Source organism: Vulpes vulpes, chromosome 15, assembly GCF_048418805.1.
Source record: "Vulpes vulpes isolate BD-2025 chromosome 15, VulVul3, whole genome shotgun sequence".
Classification (NCBI taxonomy): Eukaryota; Metazoa; Chordata; class Mammalia; order Carnivora; family Canidae; genus Vulpes; species Vulpes vulpes.
The window spans coordinates 69392220-69420146 of record NC_132794.1 but is presented as its reverse complement, the minus strand read 5'-3'; the positions used below and the strand labels follow the sequence as shown (position 1 = coordinate 69420146).

Here is a 27927-nt window from a genome sequence, read left to right as displayed (position 1 = left end):
AATCCCAGAATCCTGGGATCACGACCTGAGCTGAAAGCACTGAGCTACCGAGGTGCCCTTAAATAAATAAAATCTTAAAAAAAAAAAAAAAAAAAAGGAAGAAAGAAAGAGAAATCCTTACTCCATGAAAGGGAGCTAGATATATGCAAAACAACCTCCAAAGGCCACAGGAACCATAAGATTGAAGAAAAAGGCTGACATGTCCAGTTTGATAAGAAATATTTTATTAAGGGGACCTATGGACAGAAATGTGTCTTTGTAAACCAAAAGACAAACATATATCCTCAACTCCACCTCTCATACGACCTGCTTACCCTAGGAGCTAGGGAGTGCATGCTCTGGGACCACTAGGAGGAGAATGTTTGAAAGTAGGGCCTGTTTAGTCATATCTCCAGAGTATATTAAGGACATGAGGGTATAGTTCAGGGTTTGGATAAACAAAAAGAAAGGATATGTTTGTGGGCTTCAAGTCATGGAGTGGCCATCATGGTGGATTTGTCCAAGATGGCATCAGTCTGGGTTACACATCCTACATTGTTTTCATTACACTTTCCCCCTCCAAAGGACTCAGACATGAATGCAGACTTAGAAGTGAACTCAGATTCTTTATCCTTTTACTCCCCACTGCCTACCCCAAGCTCTAAGGTGATTCCCTACCCCCCCGGGGTGGGGGGTCATGTTCATAATACCTTCAGTTCTTTCCTCAGTGAAGCAGACCCTGCCTTTTGGCTCCCCAGTGGCCATTCCCCCTTGTACGTCCCTAATCACCTCTGACCTTGTTCAGATATCCACACTCCTCTGAGAACTACTTTCCATAAAGAGCCTGGCCCCATAAGGAAGGTCACCATTTGTTTCATCAGAGGAGTCCCAGTGCCCCCTGTTAGTGATTGTTTCAAGCACAGACTTCTCCTCCTCCTCCTCCTCCTCCTCCTCCTCCTTCTTCTTCTTCTTCTTTTCTTTTTTAAGATTTTATTTATTTATTCATGAGAGACACACAGAGAGAGAGGCAGAGGGAGAAGCAGGCTCCATGCAGGGAGCCCGATGTGGGCCTTGATCCCGGTCTCCAGGATCACGCCCTGGGCTGAAGGCGGCGCTAAACCGCTGAGCAACCCAGGCTGCCCAAGCACAGACTTCTTATTAAGTTTTGTCCCATTTCTGTGAGGCTGAAACACTCAAGCTCAAGTTCATGAAGTGCACTGTCTTCAAGGTAAAAACTGATTTCATTGCTTTGAATTCATTGCCCTCTGAATTCAAGCTTTTGTTTCTCTCTGGCCTGAGTGTTACTTATTTCACTGCCAGCTCATTAGTGTACTTAAGAGGATTTTTTTTTCTTTTATCTAGAATTTGGTGTTGTTTTCCGAAGGAAGGTTAGTTAGGGTATCTCAGGCTACTGTACTATCAGAAGTGCTCCCAGTTTCTTAGTTTATAAAATAATGTTGTTGTACTAGATCAGTGATTCCTGACTTTTTGGGAACATGCACTGTACATGCCCAAATCTCCTCAGATTCCCTTTACCATTCTTGTGCACCCAACCCTTCACTGAGCTTTGTTCAGGGATCACCCTTGGTAAGTGGAGGCTTCTTCTCCTTTAGGAGAGCAGCAAGTGCCTGGCAGTTTAGGACCGACAGAGAGCTGCAGGGCACCTGGCCCATGGCCAATAACCAAAATGAGAGTACAAAAGCCCAGCTACTTTGTCTTGAGCAGGGAAAAGCCTAGAGATATAAATAATGCTCTTGAGTTCTCTAAGGGTTAGACTGAGTATGGGGCTTCACACAAAATTATTCTCTTCCCTGGCTTCTTCCCTTTCCCCTACCATCCTGCTTCTCCTGCTCCCTTACCTGGTTTCCCCTGGGAACTTTTTTTTTTTTTTAAGATTTTATTTATTTATTCATGAGAGACAAAGAGAGAGAGACAGAGAGAGAAGCAGGCTCCATGCAGGAAGCCTGATGCGGGACTCGATCTCCAGGATCATGCCCGGGCCGAAGGCAGGCACTAAAACCGCTGAGCCACCCAGGGATCCCCCGCCCTGGGAACATTTATTTCTTTCTTCTTTCTTTCTTTCTTTTTTTTTTTTTTCTTTCTTCTTTCTTTCTTTCTTTCTTTCTTTCTTTCTTTCTTTCTTTCTCTTTCTTTCTTTCTTTCTTTCTTTCTTCTTTCTTTCTTTTTTTCTTTCCTTTCTTTTCTTTCTTTCTTTCTTTCTTTTCTTTTTTTTCTTTCTTCTTTCTTTCTTTTTCTTTCTCTCTCTTTTTTTTTTTTTTAACATTTCTTTACTAAATAACATACATGTGAATTTTCATTTCAGGATTGGCTTCTGGGAGAACCTGACCTAGAGTGTGGATTCCTTTGAGAATCTGATAAAAGTCATGTACACTGTCCCCCAAAAAAATACACTCACACACATTCAAAGTGTTGTATATACCTTTTTGCTCCCATGGACTCAAGATGAAGAACTATAGACAAAATGATCTCTGGGGTCCCTCCAGAGCTAACTTTGCCATGTCTCCCACCCTATGTGGGTTTGAGGAGTTTAGCTTTGAGTTTCTAAATTGGGGTTTCAGGGTGCCTGGCTGGCTTGGTTGGAAGAACATGCAGCTCTTGATCTTGGGGCTGTAAATCTGAACCCCACATTGGGTGTAGAGATTAGTTAAATAAATAAGTAAATAAACTTTAGTGAATAAATTGGGGCTTCCAGGAGTGTGGGATCCAATATTCTTTTTATAAATTCCTTATCAGTTTAAACTGATTAGCACTGGGGGCTCCTGGGTGACTCAGTCAGTTAAGTCTCTGCCTTAGGCTCAGGTCATGATCCAGAGTCCAGGGATCAAGTCGAGTCCCACATCTGGCTCCCTGCTCTGAGGGGAGGGCCTCTTCTCCCTCAGCTCCCCACCCCCCCCCCATTCATGCTTTTTCTTTTTCTCCTTCTCTCTCAAATAAATAAATCTTAAAACACACACACACACAACTAGCTAGCATTGGTTTCTGTTGCTCTCGACTAAGAATCTTGTCAGGAACCCTGACTGCTGCATGCTTCAGCAGCAGCTCCTGACCCATCATGCTGGTTTTGCTCACGCCCTCTTCTCCGCCTGGAGTACCCTTCCTCTTCCTTTTCATCCAACTGCTATATATATTTAATGTTACCCCTGACAACACCTCTTCCAGGAAGCCTTCCCTGAGATCTGTTTATGGGTCTATCTCTCCCTCTGTGGGTACATTCCTCAAAGGTAGGGACTGTGCTTCATTCTTTTTAGTAACCTCAGCATCTAGCTCAGGACCTGCTACAAAACATTTGTAGGACGCACGCGTGACTACAGGTTATCTGTGGTGGAGGCAGGGCTTGATCCAGTTTTTCTGGCTTCAAAGCCTGTGTGTTTTCTACCTTGGATCCCAGGAGGCAGGGTGGGGGCAGTTTTTAAGAGTTTTTAAGTTTTTTGTTTGTTTGATTGTTTGTTTTTTTAGAGAACCATTTGCTAAGAGTTTTTAAGTTTTTAAGAGTTCCCTTTTGCCTCAGACGTTGCTGAGGCTGTAGATGCTTCTCTGGAGGCCATAGCATAGCCTGGGGGGCCTGGTGCCTCCCTGTGCCCACACTTTATGTGCCCTCCGTTGGAAAACAGAAGTGGGCAGGATGCAACCACCTCCCTGAGGAGCCCCCTGAGGGAGGTGGTTGCATCTGCTTCTGTTCCCCGACTCCCCGACTCCCCGGTGTGGGGCCTAGTCTGGCAGCCCTGCCGTCCGCCCCTCCCACCTGCCTGGGGGCTGTGCGGTGCCCCTCCATACTCCCCCCATCTCCCTCCTCCCTCCCCCCCCCAGGCCGGAGCCGGGCACACCGGGCCGCGAGTGCCCCCCAGAAGTACCGCTCCTCGGGGCGGGGGGTGCCTGAGGCGAGGCCGCCGCTGCTCCCCGGGACTCGGGGTCCCCCGCTCCCCCGCCAGGCCCGGTGCAGAGCCTCCGGCCTGGGGCGCTCAGGGCTCTGGCCTCCGCGGGGGGCCTGGCGGGGCTGCGCTGCGGGCTGGAGGGAACCGGTCCGTCCCTCGCTGGGGCCTGGGCGGCGGCGGGGGAGCCCGGGGCACGGCGAGGGGGCGCCCTGCCCAGCGCCCGGCTCTCGGGGCGCCCTCCCCGGGCCGCGGGGCCTTCCGCGGACGCTGCGCCCTGGGGAGGGAAGCAGGGGCGCCCTCCGCCCCCGGCCACCGGCCCTGCCCGGCACGCGGAGGGGGGCTCCGGCTCGCTGCCCGCCCTCGGGGTCGGGGTCGGGGCCCGGGCCGGGCGGGGAGGCCGCCGATGCGCCGCCAGGGGGCCCCGGGAGGACCGAGGGCGGGGCGGGCAGGCCCGGGGCGCACCTGCCTTTTCAGCGCGCTCCGCCGCACCTGGCGGGGGGGGTCCTGGTGCGCGCCCCGGCCGGTCGGGGAGCAGGTGCAGCGGCGCCGGGAGCCGCTCCCCGGAGCTTGGAAACGCGGACCCCGCGCGCCCGGTCAAGGCGGCGTCTGGGACCCCCGCGGGGCGCACCCAGGCCCCGCCAGCGCCCCGGCAGACGGCGGCGTCCTCCCAGCCCGAGGGCCGCGCCCGTGGGAGGTCACGGCAGGTGCCCCCGCTCGGCGGAGGCCGGTCCCCTTGGCCGGGAACTCGCTCCTCCCACCGCGCTCTCCAAGCCCCGGGCCGCGCGGCCACCCCGCTCCCAGCCCCGTCCCCTCCCTGCAAAGGCGCGCCCTTCGGGGAGGGCAGGATGCATTTTTGAGGTGAAACGTTGTAGGACGGCCAGGAGTGGAAAATATTAAAAGACCACTGGCGCCAACAAGGTTCACTCGAGGGCCAGAAAGTCCAGAAAAGAGGAAGAACGCTCCCAGTGGTGAGGGCCCTAAGACTGGCAGGATCCACGGAGCTCCCACATCCTATATCCCGGGCTGTCTCCATTTTCAGGGTTAGAGCGAGCCTCTCCGGGGCCAGAGGAAGGTCCTGGAGTGTGACCCCAAGAGGAAAGCCCCATGGGTGTATTAAGTTTGGTTTACCTCACACTCCAGAGGAGGGTGGTAGGCACAGGGTCATTAGGGCCATTGAGGGTGGAATGTCTTACTGGGAGCACATGAGGCAAGGTCCACCCAGTCCACACAGAGGTTCTGAACATTCCAGATGCTGGGATGCCAAAAGAGCAGGATGTGGTCTCTTGTCCTCTAGAGACTTCACCATGGAGATGGAGCAGGCAAGAAAGCAGTGTCAGTAGAATGTGATAATCTTTCTTCTGGAAAAGTGCTCAGGGCACAGGGCTTGTAGAAGACAACAGAAGGGCAGTTAGCCCAGTGTGGGGCTATGAAGAGGGGTTCCTGGAGGAGGTGGCACCTGGCCAAGTCTTGCTATAAATAGATACTATGAGAATGTGCACAAAGCTGGTGAGGGGGGTACATGCCCTTGGGAGCCTATTTCTGGGGGGGTTGGAAAAAAAGACACTTGCTGAGACATAAGCAAATGAACTCATTCTCCCCCTACCCTCTCTCCTTTTCCATTGCCCATCACAAACCCACTTGTAGCAACAATTTACACACAAACACACACACACACGTACAAGGTAGTGGAGAATGTTCTAGAATTCTTCTCAGTGAGAGAGTTGTTCCTGTAAAATAAAGACTTCAGGAGGAACTTGGGGAAGAAGATGAGGCCCCTGGTGGCTGGGGATCTACAGGGATGGGGCTTCAGAGGCTGGGAGAGTCGCTCTGTTGAAAACAGAGAGAAGAGTCTGGAGGCATTGGTTTAAAGAGAATTGATGGGAGAGGAAGAGGAGGGAGCTTTAGAGTCAGCCAAATCCTCTCTGAGGTCTGGAGAGGGAAAGTGAAATGCGTAAAATTACACTGCGCTTGGGGATCAGAGTTAAGTGTGGGCATATATACACATCACAACACACCTGGTCAGATTTGCATGCTCCCATATGGCCACTTGCATTATAGGCACAGAGAGTTATGCACACAGCCATTCCACCGACACAGGCACTGTCCCCTGGGTTGCTGTCATTTACATTTCAAGCTGCCCTGATCCCTCATTAAGCTGAAGCAGTTGGGTCAGGCCTGCCTGCCTATTTTCCCCACCCACCCTAGCCCTCATGCATCACGAAGCCCATAGTGGGAAGTAGAGCATTCAGGAACCTGGGATCACACTGCCTGTGGGGATGCTCTAAGTATTCCCTGGAGAGCCCATCAAGCAGACAGGAGGTTCACCCCAGAACTGCCTCAGGGCTGCCCAGGCATCAGGAGTCACAGTTGGGAAGGATGCCCCAGTGTCTCAGGACAGAGCCAGAGGCTTCACTTGACCCAGAAGTGGGACAGCAGTCCCCTAGTTTCACATCTCAGAGAGATGCTAGGGAGCCTACTTAATGTAGAGAGGGGCCTAGATTTGGAACAGGAGATCTGGGTTCCACCTAGTTCTGCCTCTGCCTCCATGAAACGCCTTGGGTAAGCCCTCTCTCCTCTTTGAGATCTATGAATTTATGTTGTTGAGCCAGGTACAAGGGACACAGAGATAAGGAAGACGCAGCCCGTACCCTTTAGGAGCTCAAGTGAGGGAAGACACAGCATTCCCAGGTGGAACAAAGAACTTTCAACTCATGGTGGAGCTAAGAGGGGCTGAGCAGACTCAGAGGGAGGAGAGAAATGTGACTGAGTGCTTAGGGCATGTGTGTGCATGCTTCAGAAATGAGGACAAACCCTCATACTGCACTGGTAACCCCCATGGTGCCACCACACCTCAAATCCCCCTTTAGCTGTAACTACCCATCCACAGTCTCCTCCTTGAGGAAGCAGTACCACCATGGGGTTTGGCTAGGAGAGACCACTGATAGGCTCAGGGTGAGCATCTGACCTAGGTACAGCCCATCCATAGGCTAGCTGGTGACTGGTGAAGGCCTTCATGGGAAAGGCTTCACTCTATAGGGGTGAGGGTAGGAACTAGCTGCGTTCATCAGCATGGTTCTGCTGAGATTTGACCTATGAAAATGCAGATGAACCCATCTGGAGTAAGAGGCAAGTGGATCTGCCACAAGGAGAGAAACAGATACACCCCAGGAGGAACACCAGGCAGCCTGAGCCCCAGCTCCTGACTTTGGCTATTTCTTTAAGCTTGCCTGCCTTTTCTTTTCTTTTCTTTTCTTTTCTTTTTTTTCTTTTCTTTTCTTTCTTTTCTTTTCTTCTTTTTTCTTTCTTTTCTTCCTTCCTTTCTTTCTTTCTTTCTTTCTTTCTTTCTCTTTCTTTCTTTCTTTCTTTCTTTCTTTCTTTCTTTCTTTCTTTCTTTCTTTCTTTCTTTCCTTCTTTCTTTTTTCTCAGAATGGTCTGTTCCCAGAAGTGCATATCAGTTAAGGAGCCCTCTCATTCCCCTGGCATCCCAGAAAGCAACTAATGCTCTCCATCAACTTGTATGAGAGGCCATTGTGGAAAAATGGAAAGATCAGAGGACTGGAAATTAGGAGACCCAGCCTAGGTTCAAATTTATAAGTTTTCCCAAGATCCAGGTCTTGGCAGAAGTCTTTTTTCTTTCTTTCTTTTTTAAAGTAATCTCTATGCCCAACATGGGGCTCAAACTGACAACCCCCAGATCAAGAGTCACATACTCAACCAAGTGAGCCGGCCAGCCACCCCAACAGAAGTCATATATCTTGCACAGTGTGCTTTTTCCTTCACCAATTATGATCAGGCTAAAATGAAAATCAATAGCAACTTTGACAGGTGAAAGCAGCAGAAAGGTAAGGGTGGCTGACACTTTCTCAGGGTTTTCTCTCTCTGTTTGATGGAGACTGATTAGTTGAGTGTAGAGGACTCAAAACCTCTTTGACCAAGGAGCCTCCAGGGATAGATGAGAGTCATTAGAGAAGAGAGACAGTTCTGGACCTAGATTGTGGTTGACAGTCATTGCATCCTGGTGTGGTTCAGCAGACTCGTGTCTCAGTCCTGGGAGAGCAGAGGGGCTATAAGTAAAACCTAGAAGAGCTGTTCCATTGAAATGTCTGTGTCTTATTCAGGCATAAGCAGTCCCTGTTTTGGGATCAGATAAGAGAAGCATTCATTCCTACTATGCTACTGACTTTTGTGTAAGAAAGCTCAGGGTGCTGGCGTCAATGACTCAAAGAGCTGTACTGTTAAATATATATATATATAAGGGTTGTTCAAGAGAAAGGAGAGTCTTTTCAACAAATAGTGCTGGAACAATTAGACATTCACATACAACAAAATCATCATCATCATCATCATCATCATCATCATCATCATCATCTTGGCCTACACTTCGTACTATATGCCAAAATTAAATAGAACCATAGGTAAAACCAAAAACTAAAAAACTCCTGGAGAAAACATAGGAGAAAATTTTTGTGGCTGTGGATTAAGCAAAAATTTCTTATATCCAACACCAAAAGCACAGTCCACAAAATGAAAAATTGATAAATTGGACTTTATCAAAATTAAGAACTTCAGCTCATCGAACGACACTGTTAGGAAAATGAAAAGCAGGGGATCCCTGGGTGGCTCAGCGGTTTAGCGCCTGCCTGCCTTTGGCCCAGGGCGCGATCTTGGAGTCCCGGGATCGAGTCCCGGGATCGAGTCCCGCGTTGGGCTCCCGGCATGGAGCCTGCTTCTCCCTCCTCCTGTCTCTGCCTCTCTCTCTCTTTCTGTGTCTATCATAAATAAATAAATCTTAAAAAAAAAAAAAAAGAAAACGAAAAGCAAGCTACATATCGGGCAAAAAAATTTTTCAAAATACATATCTGATAAAAGACTTCTATCCAGAGTATATATATTCAATACAGGTTTCCCCCATTATGTGAAGGTAGAGGGATCCCATAAAAATTTTCATAAGCCAAAAATGGTGTAAAATGAAGAATAATTTACCATTAATTCATATGGAAAATAGTTTGAGCCTTCCCAAACCAAAAAGTAATCTCTTTTAGGATTTTCTGGTATCTTAGGAAGCCAGGGCGGCTTGCTGCTGAGATGCTGAGTGTAGTTTCTGGGGAAGCAGCAGGGCGGCGCCAACTCTCACTGCTCCAGTGCGCCCCGCCTCTATAATGGCTCACTACAAAACAGACGCTGAGCATTATTTTTGCTTTTTTTTGTCACTTTTTGTGAAATTGACTATTGTCTTTGGATTTCATTCGGTTAGCAAAAACAGGTACTAATGTAGGTCCTTTTGTAAAAGTGAACTGGCGTAAGGTGAACTTTTGAAAAGGGAGGGATACTATAATAAGAGAACAATTCAATTACAAAATAGGAAAATATTTGGACAGACTCTTCACCCAAGAAGATATATGCACAACAAATAAGTTTAAAAAGGATGCTCAACATCACTGGTCACCATAGAAATGCAAATTAAAACTGCAATGAGAAACAAACCTGAAACTGTATCAAGTGTGGACAAGAATGTTGAGCAACTGAGTCTCTCATATATTGCTGGTGGGAATGGAAATGATCCACTCACTCTGGAAAACAGTTGGGCAGTTTTTTTGGTTTTTTTTTTTTAAGATTAAACATATGCTTAATATTTAACCCAGCAATCTCACTCCTTAGGTATTTACCCCAAAGAAATAAGAAACATGTTTACACAAAATCTGTACACAAATATTGATAACTAAAATGTAACTGCTAACAAGTGGAAACAACCCACACATTCTTCAAGTGGTGAATGGATAGATTAAGCTATATATGGCCACACAATGGAACACTACCTGGCAATAAAAAGGAATGAGCGGTTGGCACATTCAACAACACGGATGATTATACTCAATGAAAGAAAGCAAGCTTAAAAAGCCCATACTAAAGGATTCCATTCATATGACATTCTCAAAAAGGCAAAACTACAGGGAAAGAGAGGGGTTGACTACAAAGGGAACCTCTGAGGTGCTTGGAAGTATTTCAAGTCTTGACAGGATGGTGGATTCCTGGTTGCTTGCATTCATCAAAACTCACAGAATTATGCATTCAAAATGGCAAATTTTACCATATGAAAATTATGCTTCAATTTTCTAAAATGCAGAGAGGGATTCAAATGTCTTCTTCCCTTTCTTTGCCTTTTTTTTTTTTTTTTTTTTTTGCCTTTCCGGTCGCTGACCAACATTCTGTCCTAGGAGCTCTTATTCTTCTGCTGGGGAGGGAAATGCCCCAATCCAGCCTCCCTGAGTGCTTCTTGGCTTCTGGGAACAAAAGGTCAGCCCACTAAGAATGGGGTCAGGGCCCACGTGTCTGTCTCTCTCCCGCTTTCCCACCCTATCTGGCTAAGCCTGCTCACTACAGCCTTCCTAACCTCCGTTCCCCTTCCACCCTCCTGCTCACCCTGGCTGTTGGGAGTCACAAATCTTTATGGCCCAGGTGCTGTGTGGGTGAGAAAGAGTCTGCTTGGAAAGAGGGAGGATCCTCACAGTCAACTTTCCATAGCTCTAGACCATAAAACAGCTGCGTGTCCTGGGAACTGAAGGCCAGAGAGGACTTCTACCCAGCATCCACCTCACCTCATCCCTGAGCAAGGCCGCCCCCATCACTGCCGCAGGCTCTTTCAGACTGCCAACATCTTGGTCAGAGCTGAGGCCATACCACACACAGAGCGACCTGGGCCTTCTTGAGGGAGTCATGAAAAGAGGCCTCGGGTCACAGGAAACAAGCAACAGAGTCTGGTAGATACTCGGGTCTAGTTTTATGAACAACCAGGGCAAACACGTCATGGTGAGTGTGACAAGTCAGAGGAGGGATATGTGAACACTCTTGAGAGATCACCCTAGTAGGATCACCCTAATCCTACACGAAGACTGTGACTCAAGATGTTTCTGAGAAATACTGGGGGCACCATGGGGACACTATGATGTCCATGTATAGAATATGAACTCACAGGTTCATTCAGTAAACACCACAATGTCACTGGGTACGAGCAAACAGTAGAGGTGTGGTGAAGATGCTTTGGTGACTGTGAGCACACCATGGCAAGCTTGGTGAACATCAGGAGACATAGTGGGAATCTCCTAGTCAGTGGTGCAAATAGTGGGACATGAACATATTGTGGTAAATATGGTGAACTCTAGAGACGCTGCCTGTGAACATGAGTCTGTGACAGTGGTGAATACACCATGGGAATAGAGGGGTGACCCTGTTTTAAGCTGGGGGAGCATTCTGTGGTGACTACAGTAGGCACATTAGGTAAGGTGGAGTGCTCTACTGGACATGTTTTGGGGTATCTGCTGGATTCATAGTCCATTCTGAGGGAATCTGCTCCCACCCAAGAGCTGCGCAAAGTAAGACAAGGTGCTGACAGGTTTCTTTCTCTTTCTTCCATGCCCTAAACTGGAGTTATTATGGTTGTTCGGTTTTGCTCAGCTCTTCTGGGGTGTGTTACAAGGAGGGGAGGTGTCATACATGGGAAGTTTGTAATGGAACTAATGGAGGGTAAAGTCTCTGGGTTGATAGCTGTGAAAGTGGTCTCTTGGTATCAAGACTCAACTCCTGATATCAAAGTTAGTGGTTAGACATTTTGGGTCAACTCCTCCTAGGATAGAGTGCTTGTGTTTGTGCTTGTGTTTTCAGTAGATACACGTCATTTTTTCCTTCCCCACATCCATTCTTCCTACTTCCAATGACAGCACCACAATTTTCTTTTGGGAAAAATCAGTCCATGTGACTCCAGTGGGGCTGATCTACCCCTGGCTCCAGAAAGGAGCTTATCAGAACTTTCCATCCCATAGTTATAGCGACTGGGTCAGGAATGGGTCAAGGAGGACCTCTCCTAGAACTTTTGCTGGAACAATTGGGGGAGAGACATTTTCCTTCTGCTGGAGATTTGAGATGTGCTAAGAGGGAGCCTGGAGCTTCTGGAAGATACTACATGGAAATAGCTTCTACTTTAGTTACTACTGCTGTGTAACAAACTACCCCAAATCTCAATGGCTTAAATGACCTATAGGTCAGTATTTCATGTAGGGCTTTAGTGGATAATTCTGCTTTTTGTGAGTTTATTTGAGGCCATTCAGTGGTACTCATCTGATAGATGGGCTGGTCTGGTCTGTCTCAGGTAGCTGCACTCACATGTTTGGTGCCTTGGTGGTGAGGGATGGAAGTCTGGGCTCAGCTGGGACTACTGACCAGAACTACACCAGGCCCCTCCAGGATGGTGGTCTCAGGGTAGTTGGACTTCTCATATGGCAGCTGGCTTTCCCCAGAGCAAATGTTCCAAGAGATCCAAGAGGAAACGATGTGACCTTTTGTGACTGGCCTTAGAAGTCCACCTCATTCCTGATTGCAAGCAAGTCATAGGCCAGCTCAGATTCAAGGGGGTGGAGGGAATTAGATTCTATCTCTTGATAGTGGAATAGCACAGTCACATTGTACATGAACATGTGCAATGGAAGCTATTTTTGTAGCCGTCTTTGGAAAATACAGATTGCTACACCATCCTTGAGAATAAAACCATCTCAGAGGAAGCTGTTGAGATATGAGAACAGCCCTAATGCTGTCTGAGTGCCTGGATCCAATTTTCCCCAGGACTACAGTTATGAGAGCCATTGGATTCCTTTTCTGCTTAAACCAATCTGAGTTTGTGCTTTTGCTGCTTGCAATGGAAACAGCTTTTGTTCTTACTGTGCCAGTTATCTATTGCATTATGACAAACTACCCCCAAACTCAGTAGTTCATTAATAATAGTTTATTATTTCTCATGATTCTGTGGGTTGGGTGGGCCACTCCTCGGCTGATCTTATTTGAACTCATTCATGCAACTGCTGGAGTGGAAAGTTCAAGAAGGCCTCATTCACATATCTGGCTGCTGGCTGGGAGCCTCAAGTTCTCCTCCATGTAGTCTCTCATCCTCCAGTAGTATAGATTGACTTGCTTACAGGGTGGTCTCAGGACAATGTTCCAAGAGAGTGAAGGTAGCCAGGTCTCTTAAGGCCTGAATTCCAGAATTTGTACAGCATCACTTCTGTTGTATACCTTTGCTCAAAGCAAGTGACAAAGCCAGCCCAGTTCAAAGGAGTGAGTAAATAGACTCCATCTCAAACTGGGAGAATTGCAGAGCAGAGAATTTGTGGCCACGGTATGATATATGGATTATGTTAGATGGGAATATCTTTAGAGTAGAGGAAGCAGGGTGTGTGTGCAAAGAAGGCAGAGCCAGGGTATTCTAGGTGTGTTCTCACTGAGGAGCGTATAGTTGGAATGGGATTTCCATGGTGGCTCCTCTGAGCTGAAGGCCCGTGACAAGATCTACACTAGATCACTGGTTTCTAGAGGCAACTTTGAGTTAAAACCTACAGTGTCGGGATCCCTGGGTGGTGCAGCGGTTAAGCGCCTGTCTTTGGCCCAGGGCGCGATCCTGGAGACCCGGGATTGAATCCCACGTCGGGCTCCCGGTGCATGGAGCCTGCTTCTCCCTCTGCCTGTATCTCTGCCTCTCTCTCTCTCTCTGTGTGTGACTATCATAAATAAATAAAAATTAAAAAAAAACTAAAATCTTAAAAAAAATAAAAATAAAAAAAATAAAACCTACAGTGTCTGAGTGACTTCACCTCTCGGAGCCTCAGATTCTCCTCTATAAAATGGGTGTGATCATCCCTGCCTCCCAGATCTGCTGTGAGGCTGAAGATGATGACTGTGAATGTGCTTTGTAAATTAGAGTACCAACCACATGTGACTGAACATTGTTCTAGAAGGAATAATCAGGGATGGGCCTGGGTGGTCAGAGAGGGCAAGAGGGAGGAAACTGAGATAGGGCTCTGAAAGATGGAGACATTCACACCACTGGGGAGAAAGGGCTATATTTCAAGACGGAAAGCCGAAGAGTAAAACTATAAAGGTGCAGAGACAGAACAGTGACAGACTGTACACAGGACAAGGAGAACAAGGTCAGAGAGTGAGCTCCCCCACTGCCCCGGACTCTGGGCTTCTGGGCTTCCATGTACTGGGTCAGCAGCCCCTGATGGGCACTCAGAGCTGTAGTCAGGTCCTCCTGTGCCCAGGAATCATCAGTAGCCTGTCGCTACCAAGGCCTGCAAAGCCTCTTCAGGCCACAGGGGGGTGATAAGGGGACTATGGGGGGGGCGGGTCAGAGAGCATGCTAGAGGCAGAGCACCTTCTTCTGGAACCACTAGGATCATATCAGACCCTCCTCTCACCCCCACCCCCAACCCCCAGTGTTCCCAAGCTCCTTTCTCCTCAGCAGGGTGGGGACTGTGGCCATAGCCTCAGGACACAGGTGGCCTGGCTAAACTGGGCTCCAAGGCCCTTGATCCTCTGGACAGGGGTGGGCGTGATTGATGGGTTTCCAGTGTGTTCCAGGCAGGGGCTTGGAGCTGCTACAGATTAGCCTGGCCTGCAGAAGCCCCAGATGACCACTTGTGGCTGGGGCTGACCTCTCCAAGCCAGGCCCTGACAGTCCAGATCTATGGCCACCTCCCAAGCCCTGTCTATCCTAGGGTCCTGACTGAGGACAGCAGGCCTCTTCTTCCTCAAAAGAATCCCGGGAGGGAAAGTGGGGAAAGACTCAGATTCCCTCCAGTCTAGCCCTGCCCAGCTCACAGTTCTATCTCACTTGGGACAGGACAGGGTCCTTTGATTGGGGGCTGGGGGTACAGGAGGTGGTGAGGCAGGGAGGGAGGACATGAGCTGGAGGAACACAAATGGCAGGGTTGGAACTGAAACCAAGGGACTAGCTCACAGTCCCTCAGCCCTGTGCCAACCATGACAACACCCACTGGCCATTTGGGGCTAGGGAAGTGGGGTCCTCAGTGTGAAGTCTGGGCTAAGCAAGGAGACCCAGGCAGGATTCGTGGCCTAAAGGGTTCCACTCTGCCCAACTTTCACCCCACAGGGTACTCTGGCTCCCATTACAGACAGAGAAGAGAGGGGTGCAGAAGAGAGGGAGGCTGGGTGCAGAAGGCCTCTTTCATGTACCCTTGGGTTCCATAGAGCAGAGGATGTGGAAAGCAGCTAATTACCCTAACATTGACCTCAGTCCTCTGATTTACTTCCCCACCATCCTCTCCTGTATACCTTGCTCTCTTTATCTGGCCTCAGTGGTCACATTGCTTCTTTGGCCTCCCTCCTGATCTGTGGCCTGACTTCTTGCAGCTGTCAGGCCTTCCTTTCTCTCCTCTCTACAATGTTTGTTGTTAGCATCTTATTGACCTTGCCAGCAGTACTGGGGCCTCAGAACTCGCTCTGTCCAAATTTTTGTTGCACGGTTGGGGATCCTGAGGCCCAGGGTCACTTGGATCATTGCTTGTCCAATGTCACACATCAGAATCAGCAAAAGAGCCAGCACTAGGCTTTTGTTTCCCAACTTCCTATTTTTCTCCTGTCCTTTGATCTGGCTGTTGCAGTCCAGTCTTTGTCCTCAGACTAGTAGAGCTCTTTTTAAAGAATTACTTATTTATGTGGGGGGCGGGGGGGGGGGGAGCAGAAGGAGAGAGAGAAAATCTTAAGCAGAATCCATACTGAGCATAATGCTCTATGCAAGGCTCAATCTGACCACTCTGTGATTATGCCCTGGGTCGAACCAAGAGTCAGATGCTTAACCAACTGTGCCACCAACTGCACCAACCAGGTGCCCCAGACTAGTAGAGCTCTTATGGTTTTCACTCAGTTCAGACTTTGCCTTCAAAGCCACGGCTGTAGCTACTTCACAGTTCGGCTCCAACAACAAATTGGACAAGACTGGGTCTGGCTACAGAATCTATGGGCCAAGGGGTAGGGACTAGGAGGGAGACTAGCCTCCAGGAGACAAAGCAAACCAGATCTGTGTTTTAGGTCGCTTGCGAGCTGTTGCTGCTCAACATCCTTCCTCCGTACCCACTCTTTCCCTTCAGCAGCCCATGTTTAGGGAGATGCTCAGAAAAACAAAGTTCCTAAACTCCTGCCTACACACACACACACACACACACACACACACACACACACACTCAGAGACAAAGACACACACACACAAGCACATATACACAGCTCTCTGGATGAGGATCACAGTCACTGCTCACTGTGAGATCCCTACCATGTGAGGCTCCTTTCTCTGAGAGCAAGAACGTGTCTCCTCCCTTGAGGCCTCCCAGCGCTCAGCCTAAAGCCTGCCATGGAATAGGAGCTTGATGAGGGTGCGTGGAAAGAGTGAGCCGACACTTGGTATTGATGCTGTTGGGACCAGGCCTCCATCTTCCCATCTCGGCATGAGGCAGGAAGCCTGGCCCAGGCCTGAGGAGCCTGGCCCATGAGGTGGGTCCTAGAAGCTCTTGCTCTGGGTTCCTAGTACACCCCTCCCCATCTGCCTCCAGCTGGGACTCTAATGTAGTCCATGAAGCATCAATATCACCTGGCAGTTGTTAGAAATACAGTCTCAGGCCTTACCTCAGACATACTGAATCAGAAGCTCTGTGTGGGGCCCAGCAATCAACCCTCCAGGGGATTCTAATGCATGTGAAAGCTGTAGAACGGCTGCGAAGGCCAGCCGGCAGATTCCTGCTGGCAGGGAGGCAGCTCAAGTCTAGAAGCACACGCAGCTGCTTACGCCACCTATGGGTAAGGTTGTGCATATGCCAGTGGGCCCCACACCTGAAGTCGGACACATATACACACCTATGACGGTCCGGCAAGGTCTCAGAAAGTCTAGGTGCAGGGGCTCTGGGGTCCAGTGGCCATAGACAGACCCCCAGATGGAAGTAGGTAGGAGCAGGGTAGAACTGTTCTCACCAGGTGATATCCTGTGTCCTCTAATTTCTTTGTTCCTTTCCCTTCTAAGTTTCTCTGTCTGCTCCCTCAGGGGCCAGGGAAGCTGAGTAGTCATCCAGCTCGGACCAGGCCCTACCCTCAGTTGGGAGACCAGGTTACTTGTGTGCCTAAAAGAGTTTGGAGTATGTGCTAACACCAGCAAAGTTCTCTCTCTGCATGGGCGGGCCAGGGCCAGGGGAATGTAGGGATCAGCGCAAAGCTTAGGCAAGAGCACGCTACCCCCTGAGCCATGAAATGCTGCCCAGCTGTAGAATAGCCCCTGGCCCCTTCCCAAGGCTGCTCCCCGTGCCCATCCTACCTCCCCAAATGTCTCTCTGCTCTGGCCTGGGGAGCCCCAGGCAGCTGCCCACCTGGCCTTTCCCCAGGTCCTGCAGCATCTCCCCCTGAGGATCTGGAAGGGAAATCAGGGCCTCTGGGAGCTCCAGGGGATGTGGGGAGGGGATGGGGAGGCTGAGCTTCCCCATGCTCAGATCTGGTTTCGCAGCGCTTCCCCTGGCACACTGCCACAGGCTGAGCCACCAGCCGCGCTATATAAGGCTCTGCGGCTGGACCGGAGAGCTGGAGACCTGAACCCCCAGCTGAGGAGTCCCGCTCAGGACAACGGTGAGCTCCCCTCCCATTTCCCTCAACTCCTGCCTGCATTTCACTGCCCTGTTCAGCTACTCCTGTCCTCCCCTGCATCTCCTCTCCCCCTCTGCCCTTCTACTTTGAAGTTCTCTCTTTTCCCCCATTGGTCCAAAGTCCTCCCCCACCTTCATCTGAGGTCAGGGACTCTCAGATGGTCCCAGTAGGGTCTGTACCTCTGGGTGCCTCCTTTTCTTTTGCGGTCAGCCAGTCTGCTTTGTCCGAGAGTTCTGAGGAGCGTGGGACGGGGAGCCTAACAGAGCATATGCTGAGGAAACTTCTGTGGGCTGCCAGATGGGAAATGGTTTTTCCACAAGGTGCCTCAGGCCACCTTGGCCTCCCAGACAGTTCTAGAGCCGCCTCAGACTGAATGCTGTGTAGCACTCAGCTCCCTGCTCAGAGCCCAGGAGCCTGGGGTAAGACACACAATGGGGACCCCCATGCCTCTGTTCCCTTGGCTGAGAAAAAGGTGGCGGCAGAGCAGGAAAGGGGGGCGGTAAGTTGGTATGCTTAGAGCTAGAAGATCTGCGATGTGGGATTGGTTTGTTCTTCTCTCTGGACAGCTAAGTGCTTTTGGATCTTTTTTCCCCCGGAAAGGAGGAATCTCCTCTTTCCCACCACACCCTGGACTTTGGACGTTGAAGGGAGCCACTTTTGAATCTCCAGGAACTGGTCAGATTCTGGGTTGGCCAGAGCTCTGGGGAGAGATAAAAATGAGCAGGAGCCTGGGCCACACCCCACGGATCTTTGCCCTTATCACCAAACCCACTCTCCTCTCCAGGCTCGACAGCCCCTAACCAGTTATTGGGGAGCCCTGGCTTTGCACGGGGTGTCCCCTCTGCTCTCCTTCAGGGAGCTCCTGGCTGTGTAACTCCTAGCCAGGCCCCAACAAACAGGCCAGAAATGTGTTCCAGCTGCAGCCTGTGCGCATCTGGGAATGTGTTCACGGAGGTTGTGTGTCTGAAGCATCTGTGCCCTCCAGCTTGCCTGTCCTGTGAGGGGCCACTGTAGTCAGGGCTGGGCTGCATGGTGTTAATGTGTAGCCCTATTGTGCAAGAGTGTGAGCCTCACCAAAGGCAAAACATGCCCCCAAGCCCAGGTCTTGGAAGTGATAAATGAGTCACTCAGAGGCTGCTGGGAGTAAGCCCTGGCCCCTCCTCATTGGCAAGGCACCTCCTTACCCTTGTCTCCCTTGTGCCCCATCTTGAGATGGGGTCCTGGAGCCTGGATCTGAATCCAGCTCTGCCTTATTTGAACTCAAATCCTGAGCCTCTGCACCTCCCAAGCTGCCCAGATTCACGACTTGGGCAGGTGTTATCTCCCACAAGACTTTATTCTATCCTTCTACCTTTGATAGGTCAAAAAATAGTTCTGCTCAGGCCATGAGAGCTGACACAGGAATGTGAAGCTGATAAGCTATGTTTCTTTGCAGGTTATTGGATCTGAGAAACTTCCTAGGGGACTGCATTCCGAGGAGGACCCAACTCTGAAGCACCCTCAGCCATCTCCTGCCATGTTTCTGAGAGGGCCTGGGGGAAAGATGGTGGGGACCAAGGCCTGGCTGTTCTTCTTCCTGGTCCTGGAAGTCACCTCTGTGTTGGGTATGGGCTAAGTATCTGCTCTCTTCCAAACCTCTACTTGCCATAGTGAAGTCAGATGCAGTCTGGGACCCAACTATGGGCCTCAGCACTGTCCTTAAAACCTCAGGCTGGTTTATAGACTTATTAATCATTTATATTCTGCTTGTTTTCCCAAAGAACTTTTTATTTTTTTAAAAGGTTTATTTATTTATTTATTCATGATAGTCACAGAGAGAGGAGAGAGAGGCAAAGACACAGGCAGAGGGAGAAGCAGGCTCCATGCCGGGAGCCTGACGCGGGACTTGATCCCAGGACTCCGGGATTGCGCCCTGGGCCAAAGGCAGGCGCTAAACTGCTGAGCCACCCAGGGATCCCCTGTTTTCCCAAAGAATTTGAGATAGCTCCCAATATTAACACTCACAGAATGGAATCTTTTTTTTCTTTTAAAGATTTTATTTATTTACTCATGAGAGACAGAGAGAGAGAGAGGCAGAGACACAGGCAGAGACACAGGGAGAGGGAGAAGCAGGCTCCCCACAGGGGGCTCGATGCAAGATTCAGTCCCAGGACCCCAGGATCATGCCCTGAGCCAAAGGCAGACGCTCAACCACTGAGCCACCCAGGTGCCCCAGAACAGAATCCTTCCTTTCTTAATTTCTTTCTTTCTTTCTCTCTCTCTCTTTCTTCTTTGTTTTCTTTTTTCTTTCTTTCTTTCTTTCTTTCTTTCTTTCTTTCTTTCTTTCTTTCTTTCCTTTCTTGGATTCTATTTATTTATTCACGAGAATACACAGAGAGGAGAGAGAGACACACACAGGCAGAAGGAGAAGCAGTCTCCATGCAGGAAGCCTGACGTGGACGTGGGACTGATCCCAGGTCTCCAGGATCACGCCCTGGGCTGAAAGCAGTGCTAAACCGCTGAGCCACCCAGGCTGCCCCCCCCCCTTTTTAAGATTTATTTATTTATTCATGAGAATACACAGAGAGGAGAAAAAATCTTTTAAATGAGGAGAGGGATTAGCTGTCACCCAAAGGGAGGAAAAAAGATAAGAGGGTTATCACCGCTGGGTGCTAAATTTAGCTCTGAGATTCCTGGCAGTCAAAGCAAAAGGGAATCACAAGGGATCACTGGGTTCTCAAAAGCAGGTTTGAGGTTTGGTCTGGCTTTAGTTTCATAAAAATTCTTCTAGCTTAAAGCTCAGTTACATTTAGACCGTGCAGCCAAACTTCACAGATACCAGAACCCATTCTGGTTTCCCTGTCCTCTGACCATGTCCTCTGGTGACACTGAGTTCTTGAAGGGATAGGTGGAGGCCAGATGCCTGAGCATCAGTACTCCCAGCACTGCCCCATATGCTCTCTCCCATCTGCCCTTCCTCTCCTGACTTCTAACTACATACTCAAGTATGTACTCAAGCTCAAAGCCCTCTTGTAAAGCTGCATGCACTGCGGTCTTTGTGAGTGCCCATGCGGGAACAAAGGCTGTCTCACCATCTTGCCAAATCCTGTGTGCGCCCACCTCCCACCTTGCTCTTTCCACCCCGACAGCTGCTGTTTATGAAGATGATTAACATTCAGTCATCTGAGGGGAAATCAGATTAGTTTGATTAAAAGAGCTCCTATCACCCCAATTAAGCAGCATAGAGAATTCTGATTTGCCTCCTTGCAGGAGAGTTAATTGCCTTTCAAAGCTTTTCTGTTCTCTACTCTTCTCCTTCCCCTCCCGGAGCCACCAATCCAGCAGATGGTGGGGCTGGAAGTTGCTTATGGCCCAAGGATCCTGTACCCATCTTTAGGAGTTGCTGACACTAGAGGATCCCTGGGTGGCTCAGTGGTTTAGCGCCTGGCTTCAGCTTAGGGCGTGATCCTGGAGTCCTGGGATCAAGTCCCATGTCGGGCTCCCTGCATGGAGCCTGCTTCTCCCTCTGCCTGTGTGTGTGTGTGTGTGTGTGTGTGTGTGTGTGATAAATAAATAAAAATCTTAAAAAAAAAAAAAAGGAGTTGCTGACACTTATTCAGCAAACACCATGCGAGGCATTGTTCTAAGTGGATTTCATGAATGAGCTTATTTAATCGCTACAATCCTTTGAGGCAAGAACTATTATTATCCTTATCACTTCTTGCCCTCAGGGAGGCAGATGATGCTCACCCAGTCGGTAAGAAGAGTCCAGCCTGGGAGGAGGACCTCCAACATCTTTGCCAAGCTTGTCAACTCTCTGGAAAGTGAGTTGTGGTTGGAGCAGGGAGGGTCAGGAGAGGGGTCAGGAGAGGGGCGTCTTTATTGAGCTTGGTGTGAGAATCTTTGAAGCCAGGGCATGATGTCACAGTTTCCATGGAAACCCACTTTTACAAGGCATTTAACCTACATCTTTATCCAGGCAGATAGACCTGGGAAATAGGACAGCTTAGAATGTGAAGCTCCCTGACATGCTCAGGAATGCTATGGAGCTTGCTGGGGCCAGAGCTCGGGCTGGTGAAGACAGAGATGAGGATAGAGAGACAGCAGGGGCCAGCTCACCACCGGCTCACCTTGAATGCCTGGCTAAGGGATTTAAAGCTGGGGAGCAGTGGGATCCAAGCCACCCAGAAAAAGCCCACCCTGTTTGCAGTGTCCAGGAGGCGGAAGGGTGGGTGGAGGGGGAACTCGGAAGTAGAGAGATGAGGCATGGAGTTACCTGACCTGGTACAGCCAGGCTGCTGAGAGCTGTAATGGAGTGGCAGGAGCAGAAGGTTGAAAGGCTGGAGAGATGCTGGAGAGATAGATGTGATAGGGCTGGGACCAATGGGTGTGGGTGAGAGGTATCAGGAGTGAGTCCCAGGAGTAAGGGAGGTAAGAGGGATGGAGCTTCCCTGAGGCTCCAGCGCCCCCCTGACCTGCCTCTACCTCTCAGGTCCTGGCGAATGGACAACATGGTTCAACATCGACCACCCGGGTGGACAGGGTGACTATGAGCGGCTGGATGCCATTCACTTCTACTATGGGGACCGTGTGTGTGCTCGGCCCCTGTGGCTGGAGGCTCGGACCACCGATTGGACACCTGCAGGCAGCACTGGCCAGGTGGTCCATGGCAGTCCCCATGAGGGCTTCTGGTGCCTCAATAGGGAGCAGCGGCCCGGCCAGAACTGCTCCAATTATACCGTGCGCTTCCTCTGCCCACCAGGTGAGCCGGACAGTCCCTAACCCCCTACCTCCCGCCAGCCTTGACACAAGGAGAGGCCAGGATTGGCATCTGGCCACTGGGACTCTGGATATCACACACATACACAGGCTTCGACTCCCTCAGAATAACACATTAGTGTCATGAGAGCCATAATCTTCCCAAGAATACTCATTCAGCTCACTTATTGAGAGTGCATGGCAAGATGGTGAAGACCACAGGCCCTGGAGTTGGGCTGCTTGCATTTGAATCCTGGGTCTACCGTCTGAACTGTGTTCCTTAGGCAAATTTCCTGAATCTCTCTGAGCCTCGAGCTTCTCGCCAATAGAACAGAGTAATATTAGTACTATTAGTAAATATTTGTAAATATGATGTCAGTTTTTATGAGGATTAAACAAGATAATGAATCTCCATTCATAGCATCTGGGTGCCAGACACTGTGCTAGTTATGTACACCACTCAGTCTTTATAACCCCCCTGCGAGGATTCTCCACTCTGATAAGTTACTCTAGGTTTGGAGAGGTTAGGGTACTTCTTACGATTATGCAGCTGACACCTGGAGAGCTGGGATTTGAATGCATGTCGGGGTCTGCAGAGTCCAAGAGTTCATGCTCGACATCCTCCCTCTTCATGTACAATAATACAGAGCCAGCTGCAGGGTTGCCCACTTCTCAGATGGTCACCCTCCCTTCCTGTGACTCTGCCAGTTGCCACAGCCTGACCCTGCAGGCCCAGGTGGTGGTGGTGGTCATTCAGAGTGGGAATTCAGGCTGGGCCAGGTCCAAGGTCCCCATTCCTGCACACAGGCCTCAGAGCAGAGGTGAGGGGGGAGCTTGAGGTCTGAGTCACTGAGGTCCTGGACCCTGACTGGGAGAGAGCCCTTCCATAGGAACAATATGACTGTTTCCACCTGGATGCGGAGGGAAGATGGTGCTACCCCTGCACATCCCAGGACAGCATATCCAAGTCCCAGTGCTTTGGCCAACAAGTCCCTCTCAGAGCCACTCCTGGCCCATATAGTACCTTTGTGCAAATAAGAGATGTAATCAGAGTCCCCATCTCTCTGAGATAAAACAGCCTTGGGGGCAGATTTCCTGACAGAGTCCTCTTGGGACACAAGTCAGACCATCTACTGATCCTGCTTTGCAGGGTCCCTGCGCCGAGACACAGAACGCATCTGGAGCCCCTGGTCTCCCTGGAGCAAGTGTTCTGCTGCTTGTGGTCACACTGGAGTGCAGACCCGAACACGCACCTGCTTGGCGGAGACAGTGTCACTGTGCAATGAGGCCTCTGAGGAGGGCCGTCTCTGCATGGACCAGGCCTGTACAGGTACTACAACTCTTGTTCCTGGTACTGGGAAGGCATGCAACTGAGCTGAAGCAGCCCAGGAGAGGTCAGAGGGTCAGACTGATTCATTTATTCATGCATTCACCAACTATTAAATGAGCATCTGTTATGTGCTCTGATGGGGGATGTAGAGGATAATGTGGGAGCACAGAGCAGGGTCATTTATAGCTTAGGAGAATCAAAGAAGGCTTCTTGGAGGAAGTGTCCTGGGCTAAGTCTTAAAGGAGGAGTGGGAATTAGTTATGCAGGCTGATAAGGAAAGGTAACAAAGGCCTAAGGAGGAGAAGCATATGTGAGTCCGCAGGCTGAGATGTGCCTGAAGAAGATCCAGAGTCCATATAAGCCCTCCTGATGTGGCCCCTTCTTCCACAGCCTGTGACCTGACCTGCCCCATGGGCGAGGTGAATGCGGACTGCGATGCCTGCATGTGCCAGGACTTCATGCTACATGGAGCTGTTTCCCTCCCCGGGGGCGCCCCAGCCTCAGGGGCCACTGTCTACCTGCTGACCAAGACGCCTAAGCCACTGACCAAGACAGACAGCAGTGGGAGGTTCCGAGTCCCCGGCTTGTGCCCTGATGGCAAAAGCATTCTGAAAATCACAAAGGCCAAATTTGCTCCCATCATGCTCACAATGCCCAAGACTGGGCTAAAGGCAGCCACTGTCAATGCAGAGTTCATGAGGGCAGGTACGGTTCTCCAGGATAGGGCTGGACAGGAATGCTGGACTTTTAATTAAAGAGATCATAGTGCTAAGTGCTGGCTTCCCAGCTTCCAAATCCTTACCATGACCCACAAGGCTCTATATCACCTGGCTCCTCCATTACTTCCCTGTTCTCTTCTTCTATTACTCTCCCTTTCACCCTCACTGAGTCATTCTACTTGAGCCAGAATAGCCTCCTAGCTGTTCCTCAAACATATAAGCACACTCCTGCCCCAGGGCCTTTGCACTTGCTATATATGCTGCTTGGAGTATTCTTCCCACAGAGTTGACATGGCTTGCTCCCTCAAATGTGTGAATTCGTCCCTAGCCACCTTTTCTAAAATAGTCAATTATAATATATTGTGAGATTTGGAGGGTATAGAGAGAAAGAGGCTGGGGGAATCCAGAAGTGGTGCAGAATGGCCAGCATATTCTGCTGAAGGCAGCAGAATGGGAGTATTGCACTATTCAAAACAGCCAGCTCTGTCCCAGTGGCAGTGCTTGGGAATCTTAGCTTGCATGAGGTCCCCTTGGCTCTCTACTGCCCCACCCAAATGCTGCTTGAGAGGCCACAGAAGCTGATTCTAGGCCTAGGGTGTGGAGTGGGTGGACTCCATTCTGGACCTTTTCCCTTACAGAGGAGCTAGGGGTGGGAGTAGGGGTAAAGTCATACAATTTTAACACATGACAAAAGAACTCATGGGAGCAAGGCTCTAGACAATCTGCACAAAGAGAAAAACCAAATCGTTTCTTGTGTTCTGTCCCAGAAACTCCATACATTGTGATGAACCCAGAGACAAAAGCACGGAGAGCTGGACAGAGTGTGTCCCTATGCTGTAAGGCCACAGGGAAGCCCGGTCCAGACAAGTATTTCTGGTGAGTGTCCTGCCAGTTACCTTGCCAAGTCTTTTCTTGGAAATCAGCCCTTTCTTGCATTGGGTCTGGACTTATTAATCATGACAATAACCAACAGAATAAAGTTATTAGTAAGGCCCTGGCACAGAGCCCTTAAGTTGGCATTTACAAGTGGGAGCCAGTGGGGTCGAGGCTACGCAGACAACCAGCCAGCCCTGTCATTATCCTCTTGAAGCTGGGGTCCCACAGAGCAGCTCTGGTCTCAGGGTCCTGACTTGGATATCCTTGGGACACAGAACAAGGTGCCCGGCCCTGCTTCCCCTGACACAAGGTCAGAGTCCTCGAGCACTGTGAGTCCTTTATCCTTCACAGTTATTTTATAGCCATTATCTTGTCTGATGCTCCCAACAATTCTGTGAAATAAGCTAGGGAACAACCGCCCTCATTTTATAGAGCAGGAGACGAAAGCTCAGAGAGGTGAGATGATTTGTCCAAGGATCCATAGGCAGTTAGAAGTGAGGCTGGGACTCAGAGTGAAGTCCCTTGACTCCCAGGGCAGTCAGTACTCTTGGGTGAGCTGAGTCAGAGGGGGTGTTGGCATCTGCAAGGCCTCATCCATTATCTGCCTCCCTGGCTACTTGCTCCTGGCACTCTCCCTGGGGATACCTGCCCTCCCACCGTCCCCTCAGGCTCTGCCTCTGTATTCCTTCAGGTACCACAATGGCACACTGCTGGATCCCTCCCTGTACAAGCATGAGAGCAAGCTGGTGCTGAGGAACCTGCAACAGGACCAGGCTGGCGAGTACTTTTGCAAGGCCCAGGGTGACGCTGGGGCTGTGAAGTCCCAGGTGGCCCAGCTGACTGTCATAGGTAAGCAGCCAGCATCCTGAGTCGCCACAGGGCAGGTAAGCACCCCAGTGGACATATCTGGGCAGTGAAGCTTGGGCTTTTCTGTGCTGAGCACAACACTATGCCCTCTAGGACTCAAAGATCTCACGGTCCTGAATCCTACCCTCACAGAGCTGCCAGTCCAGAAGGGGTGAAGAGATATAAATAAGAGACAATAAGTAAAGATAGAAAAATGCACTGAAACAGGAAATAAGATGAGACAAAGAGACCGCTCAGTGTGAGTGACCATGGGTGATTGCTTGAGGGGGCAGCTTTTCAGCTGAAGCTTAAATAGTGGGTCACAGCCTTGGCTACTCTTGGGATCACCTGCTGAATTTTTTTTTAAGATTTTTTATTTATTTTTTCATGAGAGACAGAGAGAGAAGAGAGAGAGAGAGAGAGAGAGAGGCAGAGACACAGGCAGAGGGGGAAGCAGGCTCCATGCACGGAGCCCGATGTAGGACTTGATCCCGGGACTCCAGGATCATGCTCTGGGCCGAAGGCAGGCTCTAAACTGCTGAGCCACCCAGGTGTCCCACACCTGATGAATTTTAAAAAATACTGATGACTGGGTCCTACCTCCAGAGAGTCTGATGTCATGGGTTTGGGATACGGTCTAGGTATGCACAGATTAAAATCTCTCCCAGTTGATTCTAATTTGCAGCCAGTGTTGAAAACCCCTCCTCTTGAATACCAGCCAGGGACTGTGTATATGGAAGTGAGGCATTCTAGATCGAGAGGCCAACATGAGCTAAGGTTTACAATTAGAGTTGGCTTTAAGAAGTAATCTGGAGGAGGAGAGACTCAAGGCCAAGATCAATCAGGAACCTGTACCTGCAAAGTGGGCAGGGAAGAAGGATATCTTAGTAACTGGCATAGGGGCACCTGGGTAGCTCAGTTGGATGGGCCTCTGCCTTTGGCTCAGGTCATGATCCCTGAGTCCTGGGATCAAGCCCCACATCGGGCTCCCTGCTCAGTGGGGGGTTTGCTTCTCCCTCTCCCTCTGCCCCTTCCTCTTACTCATTTTCTCTGTCTCTCTCCAATTAAAAAAAAAATTGGCCTAAACAAAGGAGGGAGAGAGGAAAGTTTATTGGAAGAATTCTGAAATATTTCACAGACTCTGAGAATGTTGAGCAACAGACCTCAGAGCAAATAGGACACCAGGCACTAGGGCCGCTGCAGAGGAAATGTGGAGTCCCCTGTAGAGTGGTTCCCAATCCATATTCTTGGTTCTTCCACCTGTAACAGCTATTTTTAACACTGCCTAACCATTCTGAAGTTAAATTGATAGAAAAGAGCTATATATAATTTCCAAATACATGTACACATGGCCCTAACTACGACATAAAGGAAAAATAAAATACCTCTAATTCAAAACAGTATGTATTTCAACGTATAAATGTTTTTTGGCATAACAACATCAGAAGGCTAACCAAGAGGTTGGACACTTGCACACCTGCACTTAAATCCAGTCACCATGAATGTGACAGCTACAAATCCTGATGGATACCGGTTATCATTTCGGTAGTTCACATTCCTTGGGTAATGTTGCGCAGGTATGTGGTTTTTCTGAAATAAGGAGTAATTCTTGGTATTATTCCAAGCTAAACCAAGTCCAATCTTCACTGGATTTATATGGTAGTTGTGCTCTTTAAAAATCCAAAGTATGTGGGGATCCCTGGGTGGCGCAGCGGTTTGGCGCCTGCCTTTGGCCCAGGGCGCGATCCTGGAGACCCGGGATCGAATCCCACGTCAGGCTCCCGGTGCATGGAGCCTGCTTCTCCCTCTGCCTGTATCTCTGCCTCTCTCTCTCTCTCTGTGACTATCATAAATAAATAAAAATTAAAAAAAAATAAAAATAAAAAAAAAAAATCCAAAGTATGGGGGATCCCTGGGTGGCGCAGTGGTTTGGCACTTGCCTTTGGCCCAGGGCGCGATCCTGGAGACCCGGGATCGAATCCCACATCAGGCTCCCACTGCATGGAGCCTGTTTCTCCCTCTGCCTGTGTCTCTGCCTCTCTCTCTGTCTCTCTGTGACTATCATAAATAAATAAAAATTTAA

The 27927-nt window shown here is 49.7% G+C and overlaps 1 protein-coding gene across 2 annotated transcripts in view; it reads left to right on the top strand.

Moving 5' to 3' along the window:
- CILP (cartilage intermediate layer protein) overlaps positions 1–27927 on the top strand; it is a 75687-nt gene that overhangs the window by 43979 nt on the left and 3781 nt on the right. Inside the window, exons 1-8 of one of the 2 annotated variants that reach the window (XM_026008359.2) lie at positions 16832–17318; positions 18772–18940; positions 21047–21139; positions 21808–22077; positions 23224–23403; positions 23794–24108; positions 24890–24998; positions 25690–25847. In XM_026008359.2, the coding sequence (XP_025864144.2) occupies positions 18853–18940; positions 21047–21139; positions 21808–22077; positions 23224–23403; positions 23794–24108; positions 24890–24998; positions 25690–25847 (1213 nt within the window). In that variant the 5' untranslated portion in view covers positions 16832–17318; positions 18772–18852. Of the gene's footprint in view, positions 1–16831; positions 17319–18771; positions 18941–21046; positions 21140–21807; positions 22078–23223; positions 23404–23793; positions 24109–24889; positions 24999–25689; positions 25848–27927 lie in introns of those variants that run through there. The other variant, XM_072738823.1, reaches the window with a different exon arrangement.